Below are 17,467 nucleotides of genomic sequence, written 5' to 3' on the forward strand. Positions count from 1 at the left end.
GGCTTACGTCTCACAGCATACAAAACACCCTTACCTTCAGGTCCAAGTGGAGAATGTACATCTGATGCATGTGCCTTATCCCCTCACATATCTGCTTCATGAACAGGATGGTATCAAGCTCTGTCAAATTGTAGTTCTCATCGATGATGCGGTCAAACAGCTCCCCACCATCCACACTGCAGAGGGAAGAGGAGTGAAACCCTCAGTCCCGATTTCCTAACCACCATGTGCTTTTCTCGTAGTGACTTGTCGTGCAAGTTCTGCTACCTCTTCTGAAAGGTGTATGTGCAGTTATTTCTCTGCCTTCTTTACTATCTTACTTAGATGATTCTTATCTTGAAGGCCTGTATTTTATATACCTTTAATCTCACAAATGGAAATCCTCAAGCCAACTCCCCACCTTTTGTGTGTGTGTGTGTGTGTTTTGAGATGGAGTCTCGCTGTGTCGCTCAGGCTAGAGGGCAGTGGCAGGATCTTGGCTCACTGCAATCTCCGCCTCCCAGATTCAAGCGATTCTCATGCCTCAGTCTCCCAAGTAGCTGGGATTAGAGGCATGCGCCACCATGCCCGGCTAATTTTTGTATTTTTGGTAGAGATGGGTTTCACTGTGTTGGCCAGGCTGGTTTCGAACTCCTGACCCCAAGTGATCCACCCGCCTCGGCCTCCCAAAGTGCTGGGATTACAGGCATGAGCCACCGCACCGGCCCTCAAAGCCCCTTTATCCAGTGTCTTCAGCTCTGGGGTGAGCCCACATGTATCATGTTCTAAAGATGTTGAAGAGAAAGAGGACCCTAAGAACTCCAGGAGGGGAACTCCAAGCCCTGACTGAAGGTAGTCAGGATCTCAGCCCTCTAAGTCTCCAGACTGAATTCAGAGATAAAGTGCTTCTCTGTGGCTGGTGCTAGACACAGTAATTTCCCTTATCCTTGGGGACACCTTCCAAGACCCTCCGTGGATGCCTGAAACTGCGGATAGTACTGAACCTGTATATACTATGTTATTTCCTATAGACATATAACTCCGATACAGTTTAATTCATAAATTAAGCACAGTAAGGGATTAACAACAATAACTAAGGGTAAAATAGAACAATTATAACAACATGCCAGCTGCACTACTCTTGTGTCTTGGGGCCATTATGAAGTCAAATGATAGTTCCGTGAACACAAGCATGGCGATGCCTCCACAGTCAATCTGATGACCCGGTCGGCTACTAAGTGACTAACCGCAGGGAGTGGTGGAGACGCTGGACAAAGGGATGATTCACGTCCTGGGTGGGACCGAGCAGGACGGTGGGAGATTTCATCAGGCTACTCAGAACAGTGTGCAATTTAAAACCTGTTGATTGTTTCCTTCTGGAATTTTCCACTTAATATTTTGGGGCCGTGGGTAACTGAGACCATGGAAAGTGAAAGTGTGGGCAAGGGAGGACCACGATACTATACTTTTTATTCAAAATGCCTTATTGAGGAATGAAAAACAAAATGGAATCACAATATCGATTCAGTGTTGGAATTGCAGTTGGCCCTCCCTATTCGTGGGTTCTGTTTTCACAGGTTCAAACAATCGTAAATCAAAATGTTTGACCAAAAAACAATAAAAATTGACAATACAACAACAAAAATAATACAAATTTTAAAAAAATACAGTATAACAACTGTATATGTGGCATTTACAGTTTATCAAGTATTGTAAGTAGTCTAGAGATTATTTAAAGTACTTGGGGGGATGGGCATAAGTTATATGCAGAAGACTATGCCATTTTATGTCAGGAACTTGAGTGTCCTCCGGTTTTGGTATTTGCGGGGATCCTGGGACCAATCCCTCTCAGATACCAAGTAATGACTGTACTCGGTTTCTAACTAACCAGTCCTTATGTTTTTATAAAGGTGACTTTAAATGGAAGCTTCTTAGCCCTAATCATCACCAGTTTTTGACATGAACTTTGTATTAGTGAATGTGTTGAAAGTAAGATGTAGCTCAAAAACCACTTTCCTCCAGGTTGCCCTGGCTAATATTTAAGCTTGATTTTTGACAAACAGCGTAGATACAAAGCTAGATCTACTTGGTCCCACTACTTCTTAGCAATAAAATCCCATATGGAGATTTGTAACCCCAAGTGTTTCCCTTCTAGAACTGATGTGATTGTGTGATCCACGCGAATCAGAGTCTGCGGGGGCGAGCTTGGTTCTGGTCCCGCTACAGCAGGACGGAGCTACTGAGGCACGGTCACGGTCGTGAGTGCCCTTGGGGAGGTCAGGGAGGGGGCGGAGGGGATACGTACTACTCCATGACCAGGACAATGTCGTTCTTAGACTCGAAGGCATCGTACAGCTGGATGAGGTTTGCGTGATCCAGCTGGTTCATGACGCTGATCTCGTTCTTCACCTCCTCCTTAGAAGCAGGAAACAGTGCATTAGTGTGGTCAAGACGGGGCGGGGAGGGAGGGGACCACCTCCCACAGGCTGTACCTTGTCCTTCATGCCTCTGGTCTTGATGATTTTGGCTGCCAGCTTCAGACCTGTGGCCGTCTCCTCACACTTGTGAACCTGGCCGAAACGCCCTCTGCCAAAAAGAGGAAGCGGCGTAGCATGAGGCCCTGTGGTCAGCTGCCGAGTGGACAGCGCACAGTGGCCCCAGTATTTCTCCTGCTGAGTCTGGATGAGCAGCCGTATGAGGAGTTCTTTCAGTAAACTTCTAGAGCAGTATTTGTCAACATGTGGTCTGTGGGTCACTTGCATCAGAATCACCTGGGAGCTGTTAAGAAAGCAGGTTTCGGCCAGGCGCAGTGGCTCACACCTGTAATCCCAGCACTTTGGGAGGCCGAGGCGGGAGGATCACGAGGTCAGGACCAGTCTGGCCAACATAGTGAAACCCCATCTTTGCTAAAAATACAAATACAAAAAATTAGCCAGATGTGATGGCATGTGTCTGTAATCCCAGCTACTCGGGAGGCTGAGGCAGGAGAACGGCGTGAACCCAGGAGGCGGAGGTTGCAGTGAGCCGAGATCACGCCATTGCACTCCAGCCTGGGCGACAGTGCAAGAATCCATCTCAAAAAAAAAAAAAAAAAAAGAAAGAAAAAAAAAGAATCCAGGATTCTGGGCCCTACCCCAGACCTCCTGAGGCAGGAATCCAGGGGTAGGCCCCAGAATCTGCATTTCAGCACATTTCTTGGGTGATTCATATGCACCCTCACATTTGAGAACCACCTTTACAGACAATGCAGAATCTTTCTGAATACATATGAATGTTATGAGCTGGGCTTTGCCAGCATATGAACAAGAGAGCCCACCTTCAGATATATAAAATTATTTTTGGAAACTGCATATGTAACAATACTGCACATACATCCATATAGTCAAGACTGCATATTGCCAAGTCACCTATGAGCTTGAATATAAACATAAGACAGCTTCTTACCTACGTAATCACATACAGATGTGCACACTTGTGAGCAGTTTTAAATTTAATTTGCTTAGTTTGATTTCTTATTTAGTAAAATAAGCTAGAACACGTGTCCCTGCTCTGCAATGGTGGATGTCACAGTAGGGAGTGAGGAACAGCTTCCCTAGCAACACAGTGAACCCGAGGCAAGCCCTATGACAAGGCAGAGGACTTCAATGATGAAAGTCATGGCAACGCTGGGCAGATGCAGGGGCACTGGCGGCCGCTGCATCCTACTGTGGGGCTGCACACCCAGCACAGAGGCAGATGAATCTTGGAGAACGACACAGGATTACCATAAACGTAGCCACGGCGTGACTTCAATTCCAACCTCTGCTCCAGATAGAGTCTCTATGGGAACACACGGACACAGCCCCAGCCACCTCTTAATTGGTTGTTATGGAAATGGTTTTTCCCCTTCACTAGCAATGGCCGCAGAACCTCCTGAGCCAGCAGTGGTGCCCATCACTGTCTGACTTCCCGGCTCCCTCAACCCTCTGGCTCTTTCCCCTGATTTATTGTGCAAGGGCCCTGAAGGTTGAGGCCAACTCCCAGGATTCATGCTGGTTCAACACAGTGATAACCTTATGCTCATTGAACATGGCAAGCAGGGATGATGGATACCCTCAAGGCCACAGGGCAAGAGATGAACTCCCAGGAAAATTCAGGGGCCTGCCCCTGTGGGCAGGGTTTTTGGGATCCAGTGATCCTTGGCATGTTGCAATATTTCTGCCAAAAGTAAAAGATAAGTTGCTACATCTTGAACCTCCTACCACTTAAAAGGAGGTGCAGCACTTGGTGATGTCTGCATTTTGAAGGCATCCATGCACATTTGATCATGCTCCTCTCACTTACTTGCTGAGTGAATTATGGCTGCCAATTTTGGTGAAGCCCATAACGAGAGCTGATGGGCAGCTGGTCTAGACTGCAGTACCAAAGAGAAGATCCCATGGTGCCCAAACAGACAGAAAGGAAGTTTCAAAGGAGCAATTGACAAACCTTGACCAGAAAAACAGCACAAACCCTGGGAATTCTTTCAAAGCTTCTTCTGCAAATAACTATTCTCGGTTAGAGAAATAGTTGCTGGCTTGCCACTGATGTCCCTGAAGGCCCAAATACCTCAGGCTTCCATGGAGCCAGTTCATGCTGTGGAATTCCTGTTTCTCCCTCAGCCCATCCCCGCAGTCTCATGGGGCATTCTATGAGATCAGCCAGATCTGGAAGGGAAAGTCCAGGTGGTTCCATTCGGCACAGGGCAAAGAAATACGGAGTGGGAAGAGGAGGAAGGGACTTCACAAATATCAATGACTCCCTGAAGACCACTTGCAGACGCCTGAACTGCAGTAGCGATGCGTGCTTTCCTTGTGTTGGTGAGTACATTTTGTATGTATACGTGCAGATGTTCGGCTTTCCTCTTCCTATTTTACACAGACATGCCGATGGCAGCAAACGTTATAATTTAGACTTTGAGTTACAAGATATCACGGGGGGTTGTGAAAGAAGTAAACGAAGGAGAACACCCTCTCCCCGCCCCCAGCAGGAAGCGGGTCCCTGATGGACTTTAATTTTCCTTCTGGTTTTTTTTTCTTTTCTTTTCTTTTTTTTTTTTTTTGAGACAGAGTCTTACTCTGTCACCAGGCTGGAGTGTAGGGGCCTGATCTCGGCTCACTGCAACCTCCAACTCCCTGGTTCAAGCGATTCTCCTGCCTCAGCCTCCCGAGTAGCTGGGATTACAGGCATGCGCCACCATGCCCAGCTAATTTTTGTATTTTTAATAGAGACGGGGTTTCACCATGTTGGCCAGGATGGTCTCGAACTCCTGACCTCAAGTGATCTGCCCACCTCGGTTTCCCAAAGTGCTGGGATTACAGGCGTGAGCCACCGCGCAAGGCCTTTAATCTTCCTTCTTTAGGGAGAATGTGCATTTAAATGTCCCTAAAATAAGTTATTTGCTGAGCAAAGTAATCAATTGAAATGAATAATAGTAATTAATATAGTAACAACATAAATGAAAAACCAGCAGCAATGACAGAAAGACCTAATACAGGCCACAAAAACTACACGCAGTTGACTCATTTCTATCTTCTGTCTCCTGGAGGCTGCGCTATGGCTTTGGACAGCTGGTCAACCTTCTGGTGACTCACAATGGGTTTTTCTTTCTTTTAGACATTACAACATGGGAAGTAAAGCAGATAATAAATGTGGAGTTTAGTCACCACATTAACCTTTCTGGCATCAGTGACAATTTTCAGAAATGGTTACTGTTTCTTAAAATGTTTGTTTCTAACATTTCTAGTTCTCAGGTCAAGACAGGCAGACATTTACGAAGTCATTTGCACGCTCTCTTCTTTTGTTGAGAGAATGTTAACATTCAGCCTTACTCACCCTCCTAGGATTTCTGTCTTGCTCACAGTATAGAAGCTGTTGACCGCTCCTTGCTTGGCTGTCACAATACGATGATCAAATGGGGCCGGAGGAGCCGGGATGTCAACTAGAAGGTGAGAGAAACAGAAGGGCCATCTGTCAAGCAGTCTGACCTCGTTAAGGTGGCAAGCCTGGGCCTCATAGTAAAAATGTGCTCATTTAATAATAAAATACAAGGAGCCATCTGTTTGATTCCTAATGATCCAGGGATATAGATTTCCACTTGAGATTATGAGCTGTGACTCATAAAGGTGATCCTGACACCTCTGAGAAAGAGTGTCAGGGTGGCTCAATGGTTGTCCATACCATCTTCAGGATCACTTTTAGAAATGTCAAAATAGTTGAAAATTTCCAACCCAACACAGTCCAGACAGGTAATACTTCCAAGCCTGAGACCATTCAAATTCAAATATGAGAAATTGTTTGATTCATTTTTAAAATGCATTACTGATATAATCCATTATTTTAATTAAATCAGAGACAAAAAAGAAAAATGAAACATTTCTTCATGTTGTTGAAATGCTAGATATTATATATTACTTTCAAAAATCTCTTAGACTTTATTTAAGACACATTTAAGGCACAAAGATGAATTTTTCCTGGCTGGCTGGAAATAAAACACCCAATAAAACCAGGTAAGTGTGTATTCAACAGAGATCAAATTTCTCCCACTTTCTCCCCTTCCACCTTAAGTGTTTAAACGCTGGTCCACATCAGCACCAGCTCTAACATACAGAATTACTCAGGGATATTCCTCCCAGTATTCTTTCACCTTTCCATGACTACTGCTGTTGAAATTGGCTTGCCATGAACCTGCTCATTCTTTGCTAATTCATTTACTAAGCGGCGACTGTATGCATACAATAAGAATACAAAGGGAGGTAAGTAAATAACAGCTTTGCTTTCAAAACACTCTACATTTATTTGACATATGTTTCTTGAGCATTTACCTTGTTCCAGGCACTCTGCCAAGTGTTAATATTTTAAAAATTCAGATAATATAAATCTCTGGGAATCTGATTTGATATGGACATCACCTCTCAGAGCCTAAATATGCTGAAAACTGAAGTCACCAGAGAAGCATCTTGATAACATTCACTGTTTCAGATTAATAGAGGGAGTTAAATACACAAGCGGCATCGAAATGGCATTATATCTCCTGCAGGCTGTTAGACTAAATGAAATTTAGTCTGCAATGCTTGCTGGAGAAGGTTAAAAAGCCTTAAAAGGCCCATACAAAAGCCATTTCCTACCCAGTGGGGTCAGGCCATCTTGCCCTCGGGAGGTCTTCATCCCAGCAGACTCCCTGAGTCGGCCCTGGGAGCTCCTCAGCTTGCCTGGCTGCCTGTGTCTTCTGATACGTGTGTTCTTCCCCTGTGCCCACTATGTCTACTCTGCGCCTTTTGCTGTCCTCGTTGACGAGGCGCTCCTCTGCCACTCCACGCTTACTGCTGCCCGGGCACTCTGTCTGGTCGGCATTCCAGAAAATGGATCCTACTGCTGAACTTCCAGGGATTCGTGGGGGTAGAAATGGCCCTTATGCTGCTGACACACCTGGAAAGTAAAGTCCAGTTGCAGCTCTCAAAGTTTCAAGAAGAAAACATTCAGATGGTGGAAATTCTTAGAACGAAGGCTTTCTTAAAACAGTGTCTTGGTGATGAGGACGTGAGCTCCGTGACAGAGGTGACCATTTCGGTGCTGGGGGAGGAAATGGAGCAGCACGCTCCCCATCAAGTCTATGGGTGTAGAGAACCAGGGTCCCAGGGGATCTCACCACTGGCCAAATCATGACCCCAAGTTATTCCACTGGAACTTAACAAAAGCCGTCATTTTATGAATACCTAACTAATTTGATCTTCATTTTTTCACTTCCTTTCCTTAGAGAGAAATTATTAAATTATAGCATGATAAAAGAAGCAATAATCTCTCTGAATTTTTTTTTTTTTTTTTTTTGAGACCGAGTCTCGCTCTGTCGCCCAGGCTGGAGTGCAGTGGCGCGATCTCGGCTCACTGCAAGCTCTGCCTCCCGGATTCAAGCAATTCTCTGCCTCAGCCTCCCGAGCAGCTGGGACTACAGGCGCCCGCCACCACGCCCGGCTAATTTTTTTGTATTTTTAAATAGAGACGGGGTTTCACCGTGTTAGCCAGGATGGTCTCGATCTCCTGACCTCGTGATCCAACTGCCTCAGCCTCCCAAAGTGCTGGGATTACAGGCGTGAGCCACCACGCCCAGCCAATCTCTCTGAATCTTAATGGCAGTGAGACTAAACCTTTATCAGTGGAAGAATTGACCTAATTTCCATTTCTCAGCAGCTCTCGACCTTACTGAACACATCTGGCAGTGCTGAAGTTTCTTTCTTAGCAATCATTAATATTTATGCTTAATTCTTGGAAAATTAAATTTCTCCAAGATGTGGTTTCAGATACATTATTAAAAAATGAACTAAGAATTATGTTTTAAATCCCTAAAAAAGACCACACAAGTGGTTTGATACTTTTGGTTCCAAATAGATACTGTGATATGTGATTACTCATAACTTAGAGTAGTTCATTTTAATTGGCTATAATATTACCTGAATCTATAAGTGAAACTGTGTAGTTGAGAAAGAAAGTCATTCAATAATCTATGTCTTACTTCATCCTCACAGTATTTGGGAAAATAGGCAATTTATTATTTATAATGGAGTAGGTAAGCTTTTTCAGATTTAGGTTTTTAACTTACGGATAAATCTAGTCATTATTTAATTCTTGTCCTTAGGAAGGATATGTTCTGTATTGCTAAAAATGAAACTGTTTTACTTCATCTTTAAAAAATACTGATTCCTGTGGGCACTATTAATCATCATCTTTGTCTACCAGTTGGTAGAAAACATAGAAAATAACAAAATGCCTGAAAATATCACAGGCAAGAAGAAAAAATAATGGCTAGAAAATGTGGCCATGAAAAATTCATGTAAGCTGGAAAACCAAGTTATAAATCATTGCTTCAAACTCTCTTCATTTATCCTTTCAATAAGGCCTTAAACCACAATGGCACATAGCTCTAGAGAAAACATTGCTGTGGATACGCAATGCTGTAACCCTACCTTTCGTGAAATTGGTCACCATTAGTTTGATACACGTATTGATTTTTATTTTGACATTGGTCCAGCACTGTCTCATGTGCAGTTGCCAGTTCTCTTTTCTCCTCAGCTTCTTATCCACTAGTATCTTCCTTAGAATGAAACCCGTTTCTCTCTTCTTCAAACACTGGGTGTTCATTTTTATCCGCAGGGGCTTGCTGTCCATTCCCAGCACTATCACTTTCCTGTGTATTCAGGCTCTCTGTGCATGAAATGTCTGTTCCATCTATATTCTCTCTTGGATTTATAGAATTTCTTGGAGCAAAATCTTCTACTTTGTCTTGTCTTTTTGTGTGAAATATGGCAAAACTTCTATGAACTAGAGAGGCATTGGTCTTCTCAGCATTTTTCTTGTTGAGTTTATTAACCTTTTCTTTCTCAGAGGAGAGCTGATTCTTCTGGGTAGATCTCTCTAGAAGCCACCATAGGACACAAAATATTTTAATGGAGAATGCAGGTGATCAGTATAATTTTGGCTTTCTATAATGGCATCTTTATCCAGGTTTCTTTTTATCAGCAGATATAAGGTTTTAAAAGCTAAGTAGAAGGAAATATGACCAATTGGGTTCCAAAAGATTTTCTTGTTTGTAACTAGTAAGACCCAAACACAAGCAAAAAAAAAAAAAAAGGGGGGGGGGCATTTTTTTATAAACATCACTTCTTCCTGCACAGGGCTTTATGAATGTGCAACTTCCTCTGAATAACAACGGACTTTTATAACAGAACTTTCTTCATCCATAACTATCTAGTTTTCTAAAGATGTTACCTGCGAGGGCTGATGTCCTTTTGCTTTTGACGGGCATCCTTTCCGTCAGGTCGGCGTTTGACCACACCTCCTTCGCCTGTGGAGGCACAATTGAGTAACTGAAGTTACATATCACATCTGGGCTTTTCAACCTCAGCACTCCTGACACTTGCGCTGGATGATTCCGTGTGGTGGGGAATGTCACGAGCATTACAGGACAGCAGCATCACTGGCCTCTATCCACCAGATGCCAGTAGCACCCTCCCTCCCAGTTGTGATGACCAAAAAGGTCTCCAGAGATCTATAAATGGGGAGCAAAATCACCCGTCACCCCAGGCTGAAAACTACTATATTATATGATTCAAACATAGAAAAAAGCCCAGTAAAATTAATAGTAATGTAGAGGGCAGAACAGTCTGAATTAATGAAAGCCTGTATAGACTACAGTATCTGAAATGAGCTCACTATTTTCAAAGAAATTCTGTAAAACTGTCATTATGGGAAAAAGCCCATCTTCATGAATAGATGAAAGGATGTTAATGATGTGTGCATCACCCTTGACCTCTGTGTAAGTTGTCTTGATATGGTTGACATATAAATCAAATAGAAATGAGAGGATACATGTGAATGGGCTCTGTAAACCAGAGAGTAGGAGATGAAAGTCAGCTTTATAAATGGAACCTTTGCAGTGCTTAGAACAGATGGCCCTTTTCCTAAGTGGATAAACATTCTTCTCACAGTCCTGGAGTATCTGAATTAGTTGAGCAAACCGTTAGCTAATGTACCCCATATAAAAGGGAAACATTAGCCCAATCCATCCAAATTATCACAACTTCTAAAGTTTTGCATTATTAATTAATGACATTGTGTGGATGTCCAAAAAAAGTATTTATTTCCCCTTTGAAACAACATAATCTGCCTTCAGCTGATTTGCAAGCATGAAACACCATGTAAGTTCAGAGCAAGATATCAAGACAAATTGCAAATGTGCTTTTTTTTTTTTTTTTTTGAGATGGAGTTTCGCTCTTGTTGCCCAGGCTGGAGTGCAATGGCGCAATCTCAGCTCACTGCAACCTCCAACTCCCGGGTTCAGGCGATTCTCCTGCCTCAGCCTCCTGAGTAGCTGGGACTACAGGCATGCACCACCATGCCTGGCTAATTTTTTGTATTTTCAGTAGAGACGGGGTTTTGCCACATTTGCCAGACTGGTCTTGGACTCCTGACCTCAGGTGATCCGCCTGCCCCAGCCTCCCAAAGTGCTGGGATTACAGGTGTGAGCCAACATGTCCGGCTGCAAATGTGCTTTTACACAATGCAGGGGGCAGCTCCATGGATTCAGAGTATTTCCGTTTTTTAGATGGTGAACTTAAAACATAAAGGCATGTTTAGTAAATCTGTGGAAAGCCAAGGCTGGAAGTGAGAGCTTCAGAGTTTCTCTTTCTCTTAAAGTTTCTCTTTAAGTGAAAGTCCAGAGACGGCACTTGCCTACTTTTCCCTCTGCAGGGACAATGGGCTGCCGCCTCTTCAAACAAAGCCGATTGCTCCCTCCTCTGTGCTTGCACAGAACTCAGCACATATCCCAACCCCTGGTGTCCCCTATAACACTTTAAGCCTTTTTTCCTGTCAATTTCCCACTAGACTGTGGACTTCCAGTGGGCAAAAAGACTGGTTCATCTTTGACTCCCTGGTGATTACTTCAGAGACCAGTACGTAGTGATGATGATGATGATGGTAGTGGTCATGGTGGTGGTGGTGGTGGTGGCGGTGGTGGTGGCGGTGATGGTGGTGGTGGTGGTGGTAGTGGTGGTGGTGGTAGTAGTGTTGGTTGTGGTGGTAGTCGTGGTGGTAGTGGTAGTGCTGCTGCTGGTGGTGGTGGTGGTGATGGTGGTGATTGTAGTGGTGATGGCGGTTGTAGTGGTGATGGTGACGGTCATGGTGATGATGGTGGCAGTGGTGACAGCTACCATGTATTGTGCACACACATTATGTACCACTCTTCTAAGCACTTTGTTTAACTGGTTGCTCCTGCTAACAGCCCTTTAAGATAGATACTATTAGCCCCATTGTACAAATGAAGTTGGGTAATTTCCCAAGGTTATAAAGTTTAGAAATGGTAGAGCTAGGATTCTGACCCAGCTGTCTACTTCAGCCAGTGCACCTAACTACCACCCTATACTGTCTTTCTGGGGGAAAAAAAAAAGATAGAAAGACTATAGCCAAGTTACATGATTCCTATTTATTGAGATCTACTACATAGTTGGCACCACAGGAGATAAGAAAAATGATTAAGAGAGAAGGTCATAAATCAAAAACAAATTAGCAGAGTGAAGAGATAAATATTTGTCGAAAGATTACAATTAACATGGAAGAGAAGCAAAAAAAAGGAGAGAATTTAAGTCCAATTTTGAAAGCATATATCCAAATTAGTCGAATAAGACAGTTTAACAAACTGTGTTTAAGATGTTTTATAACTGTCTTTCAGTTCTTCCCTTTTGAAATGAAAACTTCTGGTGTATCAATAGACATTGTGCTTCTGGGTTTATTCTGTGTGGCATGAACGCAATGATATAAGCATACGTGGATTTAATAATGAAAACTGGTATGTATCAGTCAATTTCCACTCATAAAAGTATATAAAATTGAGCAGCTGGCTGTAAGACTCCATGGAGCACTGATAGATCCACGTTTGCCCCTGAGGCCATCTGAGTATCAGGTGGAAAAGTCCACATGCTAAGCCAATATTCTTTGGGTTCGGAGTTGGACTTGACCAACAGGAGAAGCTGTCAGTATTGAGGAATATAAGAAGCCAGCTTCCAAGAGAGGTTGCTTTTTTCTTTAGTAATTATATATCACATATGTTTTTCCATTTAAATAATGTAAGAAGGCCTTTATTCATTGCCAAAGGCTGTTATAGTTTCATTTCCCTATGTAATACTGACATCTAGAGGAACTTTGAACCGAAGAGTTTCCAACAAACAGAAGTTGTATTCTCCTGTTCTTTCCAGGACAGACGCTGTATTTCTCCTTTTCTTTTCAGGACTGCAACCAAAAATATGAAACATTTTTACTTTGTATTTCTAAGTTATGCCTAGAAGTTGCTAAAATAGAAAGCTCAAGTTTGTAGATACACCTTGTTTATTGTCCAAAAATGAAACATGTCTTCTACCGATTAAAGAGCACAGGACCAGTGCTCTTAAGCATTAAGTTTCTGACCCAATCCTGACCATCCCCAGTTAATGGGATGAAAACCATGTCAGTGACTATGTTTCTCTGCTGAATTCACATCGATGGCTGGGATGAACCTAAGGACCTCTTTCATGCAAATTCACTTAAAAATATTTCTATATTTGCATATGGATTACTTTGGAACTGTTTACCAATTCCTTTTATAATAATTTATCAGTTGATGTAGAATGACACAGGGAAGAAAGGCTACGTGGTCCAGATGTCCAAGTATTCAAAACACAGCTCAGCTCTCTCCACTCTGTCTGGCTTCCTAGACTGGTCTCGTAAGTGGGGTATACGTACCCAGGGAGTGTCCATAGTAGTCCTTTGGAGGGTATCAAGGACATGCTAGAACTCATTTCAATTTATTCCATTCCTTATGGATTGAATGTATCCCCCCTGACGATATATGCACACAAATTCATATATTAAAATCCTAACCCTCATGGTGATGCTATTAAAAGGTAGGGCCTTCGAAGTTGACTAGGTCATGATTGGAGAGTCCTCATGAATGGGATTAGTGCCCTTAGAAGAACCAAAATGAAAGTTTGCTCACTCTTTATGGGGAGAAGCCCACTACACACTAGTAACGGGGCCCTCGCCAGGCCCTGGATCTGCCAGTAGCCTGATTTGGGACTTCTCAGCCCCCAGAACTGTGAGAAATAAATGTTTGTTGTTTAAACCACCCAGTCCAGAATAATTTGCTATAGCAGCCCAAGCTAAGGCACCACTCTTTTAACATTTATATTTTACATATTTTTTAAAAATATATTGATACAATTGGACACATATAAAAGTATCTCTGACATATTAAATGTTATTTATAAAAATAAAAGTGCAGCCAGGCGCAGTGGCTCACGCCTGTAATCTCAACACTTTGGGAGGCCGAGGTGGGCAGATCATGTGGTCAGGAGTTTGAGAACAGCCCGGCCAACATAGTGAAACCCCATCTCTACTAAAAATACAAAAATTAGCTGGGCCTGGTGGTGCACACCTGTAGTCCCAGCTATCAGGAAGCTGAGGCAAGAGAATTGCTTGAACCCTGGAGGCAGAGGTTGCCGTGAGTCAAGATTACGCCACTGCACTCCAGCCTTGGCAACAGAGAGAGACTCCGTCTCAAAAATAAAATAAAATGAAATAAAATAAAATAAAATGCATGTAGTGGTTATCAATGTATATAATTATAAATAAATATATTGCGGAGTGCTTTAAAATATTTTACTGATGGCAGCACAAAATCAAAATAATTTGGAGACAATTGTAGATAACACCGTGCTTCACACACTGATTTTCTGAAGTGTGTTTTGGAGCAGGATCATTCTAATTAGTCGGTTTGAGTGCAAGAACATAATTAGAACTATCAGCTCAATTCTTGCAAACTCTTTTTCTCCTTCTGCAAAGTACTGCTTTTAAGAGTTCAGTATTCATCGCTTGCGTGCCAGTTTTGATTATTTAAGCAATTTTGAGTCAGCACTTTATCCTCTTTTCTCCGTTAACCATTACATTTACTGCCATAGGATCCAGATTCGAACAGCAGGGCGGCCTCGGTCCACAGGCGCGTGCCGGCTACCTGGGCATGAGTGCACTCTCGCCCTGCGTTACAGACCTGTCCCAGTACTACATCAAAACCCTACTTTTCCTGAGAGTGGCAGAATAGCTGAAAGGGAAATTCATTCAACTGAACAACATCGTCTAATCCTTCTTTCATTCCAATTCAATAAAAATCATTTAAAAAATCAATGGTAAAACGGATTTGTCCTTGAAAGAACATAAAGGCTGAGATAAGGGCTGCTCCTCTGGACCTCAACAATGCCACCATCGTTTTCCGTGTTACTGCAGTGTTCTCAATGTGTCTGTCTGCCCGCTGGCATACGGACCCTTCTCTTCCCCTTCGTTTCCCCAGCACCGAACAGAGGGTAAGGTTCTGAAGTGCTTGGTGAAGCAATGTGTGATGAAGAAAACAGTGCTTTCTGGAATGGCACGTTCACTGTGAGAACACTCTGTCATCAGGCTGCACCCCTGAAAAGCCAGGCTGCCCTGGGGGCCATCTCAGATGCATCCCTGCCACGGTGGCTCATATCCACAGCCCTGAATTTACATAGCCGATGGCCAGCAATATCAACGGCCATGCATTTTGGGATTACAGTTGCTGCAGAAAATTGTGTTCATAACATAACATATAGAGAATTCCTGGTTCTTTTTAAAACTGTTGCAAACAGGCCAGATAGAAGAATGGAGGAGAACAAATATTTGTAATAATTTGTAGCTGTGACCCACAGCCTGGACTCTGATGGTGGCAGGTAGATGTCAGAGGTCGGCCACCCTGTCCTACAGCTCTGTCCTCTACTGCCAGGCTCAAGTGTTGGTATTTTCAAACCTCCTCAGCTCTGAACGTATCACCTACATGGCCTTTCTACAACAAGGGGGTTATCAGGATAAGAAAACTCGGAAGTGTATTTAAATTCTAAAAGTTCAGTGTCAAAAAGGAATAGCCTAATGGAATAAATCTGACCAGTCCTGGGCTCCACAGTCTTTTCTTGCTAGCAGAGGACGCTGGGTCATGTACCCTGAATAACAGTTTTGCATGTTACTGTTTGTGGAAATGCCAAGATGAACAATTTTTGGCCATTTTACCTAAGTTCTAGAAATATCTAAACAAAAGTATAACAATTTATAATGACTTTATTAAACTTGGATTAGATTCCTAATGGGGGAGAGAACAATAAATAAATCCTACAAGAATACAAAGAGATGAATTTTCAGAAGAAATATGAAAATATTTTCTTGCCTGAGCATAGAAGATACTTCTAGAGATTGTTTGTAAAGCAAATCTATTTCCCTTCGACCTCAGCACACACTCAAACTCTCCATGTATGAAGCGAGAAAACTCTGAAGTCCTGGGTGATAAAAGGAATTCTCACTAAGCAAAGCCTGTTTCATGGTCTGTGGGGACTGGCATGGCTCAAGGCAGGACAGAATCTGACTGACCAAATCCAGAAAGGGAAAGTGTTCACCTGTTCTCAGAACTCAGTAAGTGGATCCTCCCCAGGCTGCTGATGACATCAGGTGGAGTCAGTCACCTGAGAAAATAACCCCACCAGGAAAATTAAAGCCTTTCCATGCACACACAATTATGTGCACAGTGCTTCACTCGGAAGCCAAGTAAATGGGACCCTCCAAGTACATAGACCAAGAAAGGGCCTGAAGTTAAAGGTGTGGATTTAGGAAAGCCTAACTGGATCATCCATTGAATGAAGATGCACAGATAATTTTACTTTATTTTATTATAATATACATTGAGCTGTATCATAAGAGAAAGCATGCTACTACTTTTCTTTTCTTTTTTTCTTTCTTTTTTTTTTTTGATATGGAGTCTCTCTCTGTCGCCCAGGCTGGAGTGCAGTGGCGCAATCTCGGTTCCCTGCAACCTCCATCTCCCGAGTTCAAGCAATTCTCTGCCTCAGCTTCCCCAGTAGCTGGGATTACAGGTGCCCCCCACCACACCTGGCTAATTTTTTTTTTTTTGTATTTTTAGTAGAGACGGGGTTTCACCATCTTGGCCAGGCTGGTCTTGAACTCCTGACCTCGTGATCCACCTGCCTCGGCCTCCCAAAGTGCTGGGATTACAGCTGTGAGCCACCATGCCCGGCTGCTACCACATTTAACAGCCTCTGCTAGCAAGAAAAGACTGTGTGGAGCCCAGGATGGTCAAATTTACTCCATCAGGCTATTCCTTATTGACATCAAAACTTTTTATAAATATACTTCCAAGTTTTCTTATCCTGATAACTCCCTTGTTGTAGAAAGCGTTATATGTTCGGAGCTGAGGAGGTTTGAAAAGATCAGCGCTTGAGCCTGGTGGTAGAGGACAGAACTGTAAGATGGGGTGGCCAACCCCTAACATCTACTGGCCACTATGGGGGTCCAGGCTGTGGGTCACAGCTACAAATTATTACAAATATTCTCTCTCCTCCATTCTTCTATCCAGCCTGTCTGTGTAAATTTTAAAAACAACCACTTAAAATGAACAAATTAAGAATCTTCACCTACCTATGTGGCCACAGTGAGTAGTTCGATAACACAGATTTTATTTTCCCCCATCTTATACCCATTGGATGTGCTGACACCTTATAATGAGTGTGATATTGTTATTTTCTTCCCACTGCCACCTTACCTGTCCTCCCCACAGAGAAAACGCTGAGTCCTCTGACTTGAGGCCGCTCTTTCTTTCCCTCTCAAACTCGCATTGCTCACCCTGCCGCCCCACAACCCCACCTGTTTTTGTTATCCAAACTGTTCTAAGTTCTAATATGTGGCTCTCAACCATCTGGGGATGTTGGACACTATTAATGCCTGGGTCCTCCCCTGAAGATTCTGATAAACTGGGTCTTGAGTGGGGCCAGAACACCAGTGTTTTTTAATCCACCCACACCCCAGGGATTGTAAAGTACTAAAAGGGAGGGGACCCACTTCCTCTGTCGCCTCCGGTCACTCTGGCCTTTGT

General features: G+C 43.2%; 1 protein-coding gene across 3 annotated transcripts in view; it reads right to left on the reverse strand.

The window, feature by feature from the left end:
* MYLK4 (myosin light chain kinase family member 4) overlaps positions 1-17,467 on the reverse strand; it is a 102,311-nt gene that overhangs the window by 19,351 nt on the left and 65,493 nt on the right. For all 3 annotated transcript variants that reach the window (XM_055113132.2, XM_063605121.1, XM_055113133.2), the window contains 5 exons: positions 9,760-9,835; positions 5,833-5,938; positions 2,472-2,565; positions 2,285-2,394; positions 35-176 (listed from right to left, as the gene is read on the reverse strand). In XM_055113132.2, coding sequence (XP_054969107.1) covers positions 35-176; positions 2,285-2,394; positions 2,472-2,565; positions 5,833-5,938; positions 9,760-9,835 — 528 coding nt within the window. The remainder of the gene's footprint in view (positions 1-34; positions 177-2,284; positions 2,395-2,471; positions 2,566-5,832; positions 5,939-9,759; positions 9,836-17,467) is intronic.

This window comes from Pan paniscus, chromosome 5 (genome assembly GCF_029289425.2).
Source record: "Pan paniscus chromosome 5, NHGRI_mPanPan1-v2.0_pri, whole genome shotgun sequence".
Taxonomy (NCBI): Eukaryota; Metazoa; Chordata; class Mammalia; order Primates; family Hominidae; genus Pan; species Pan paniscus.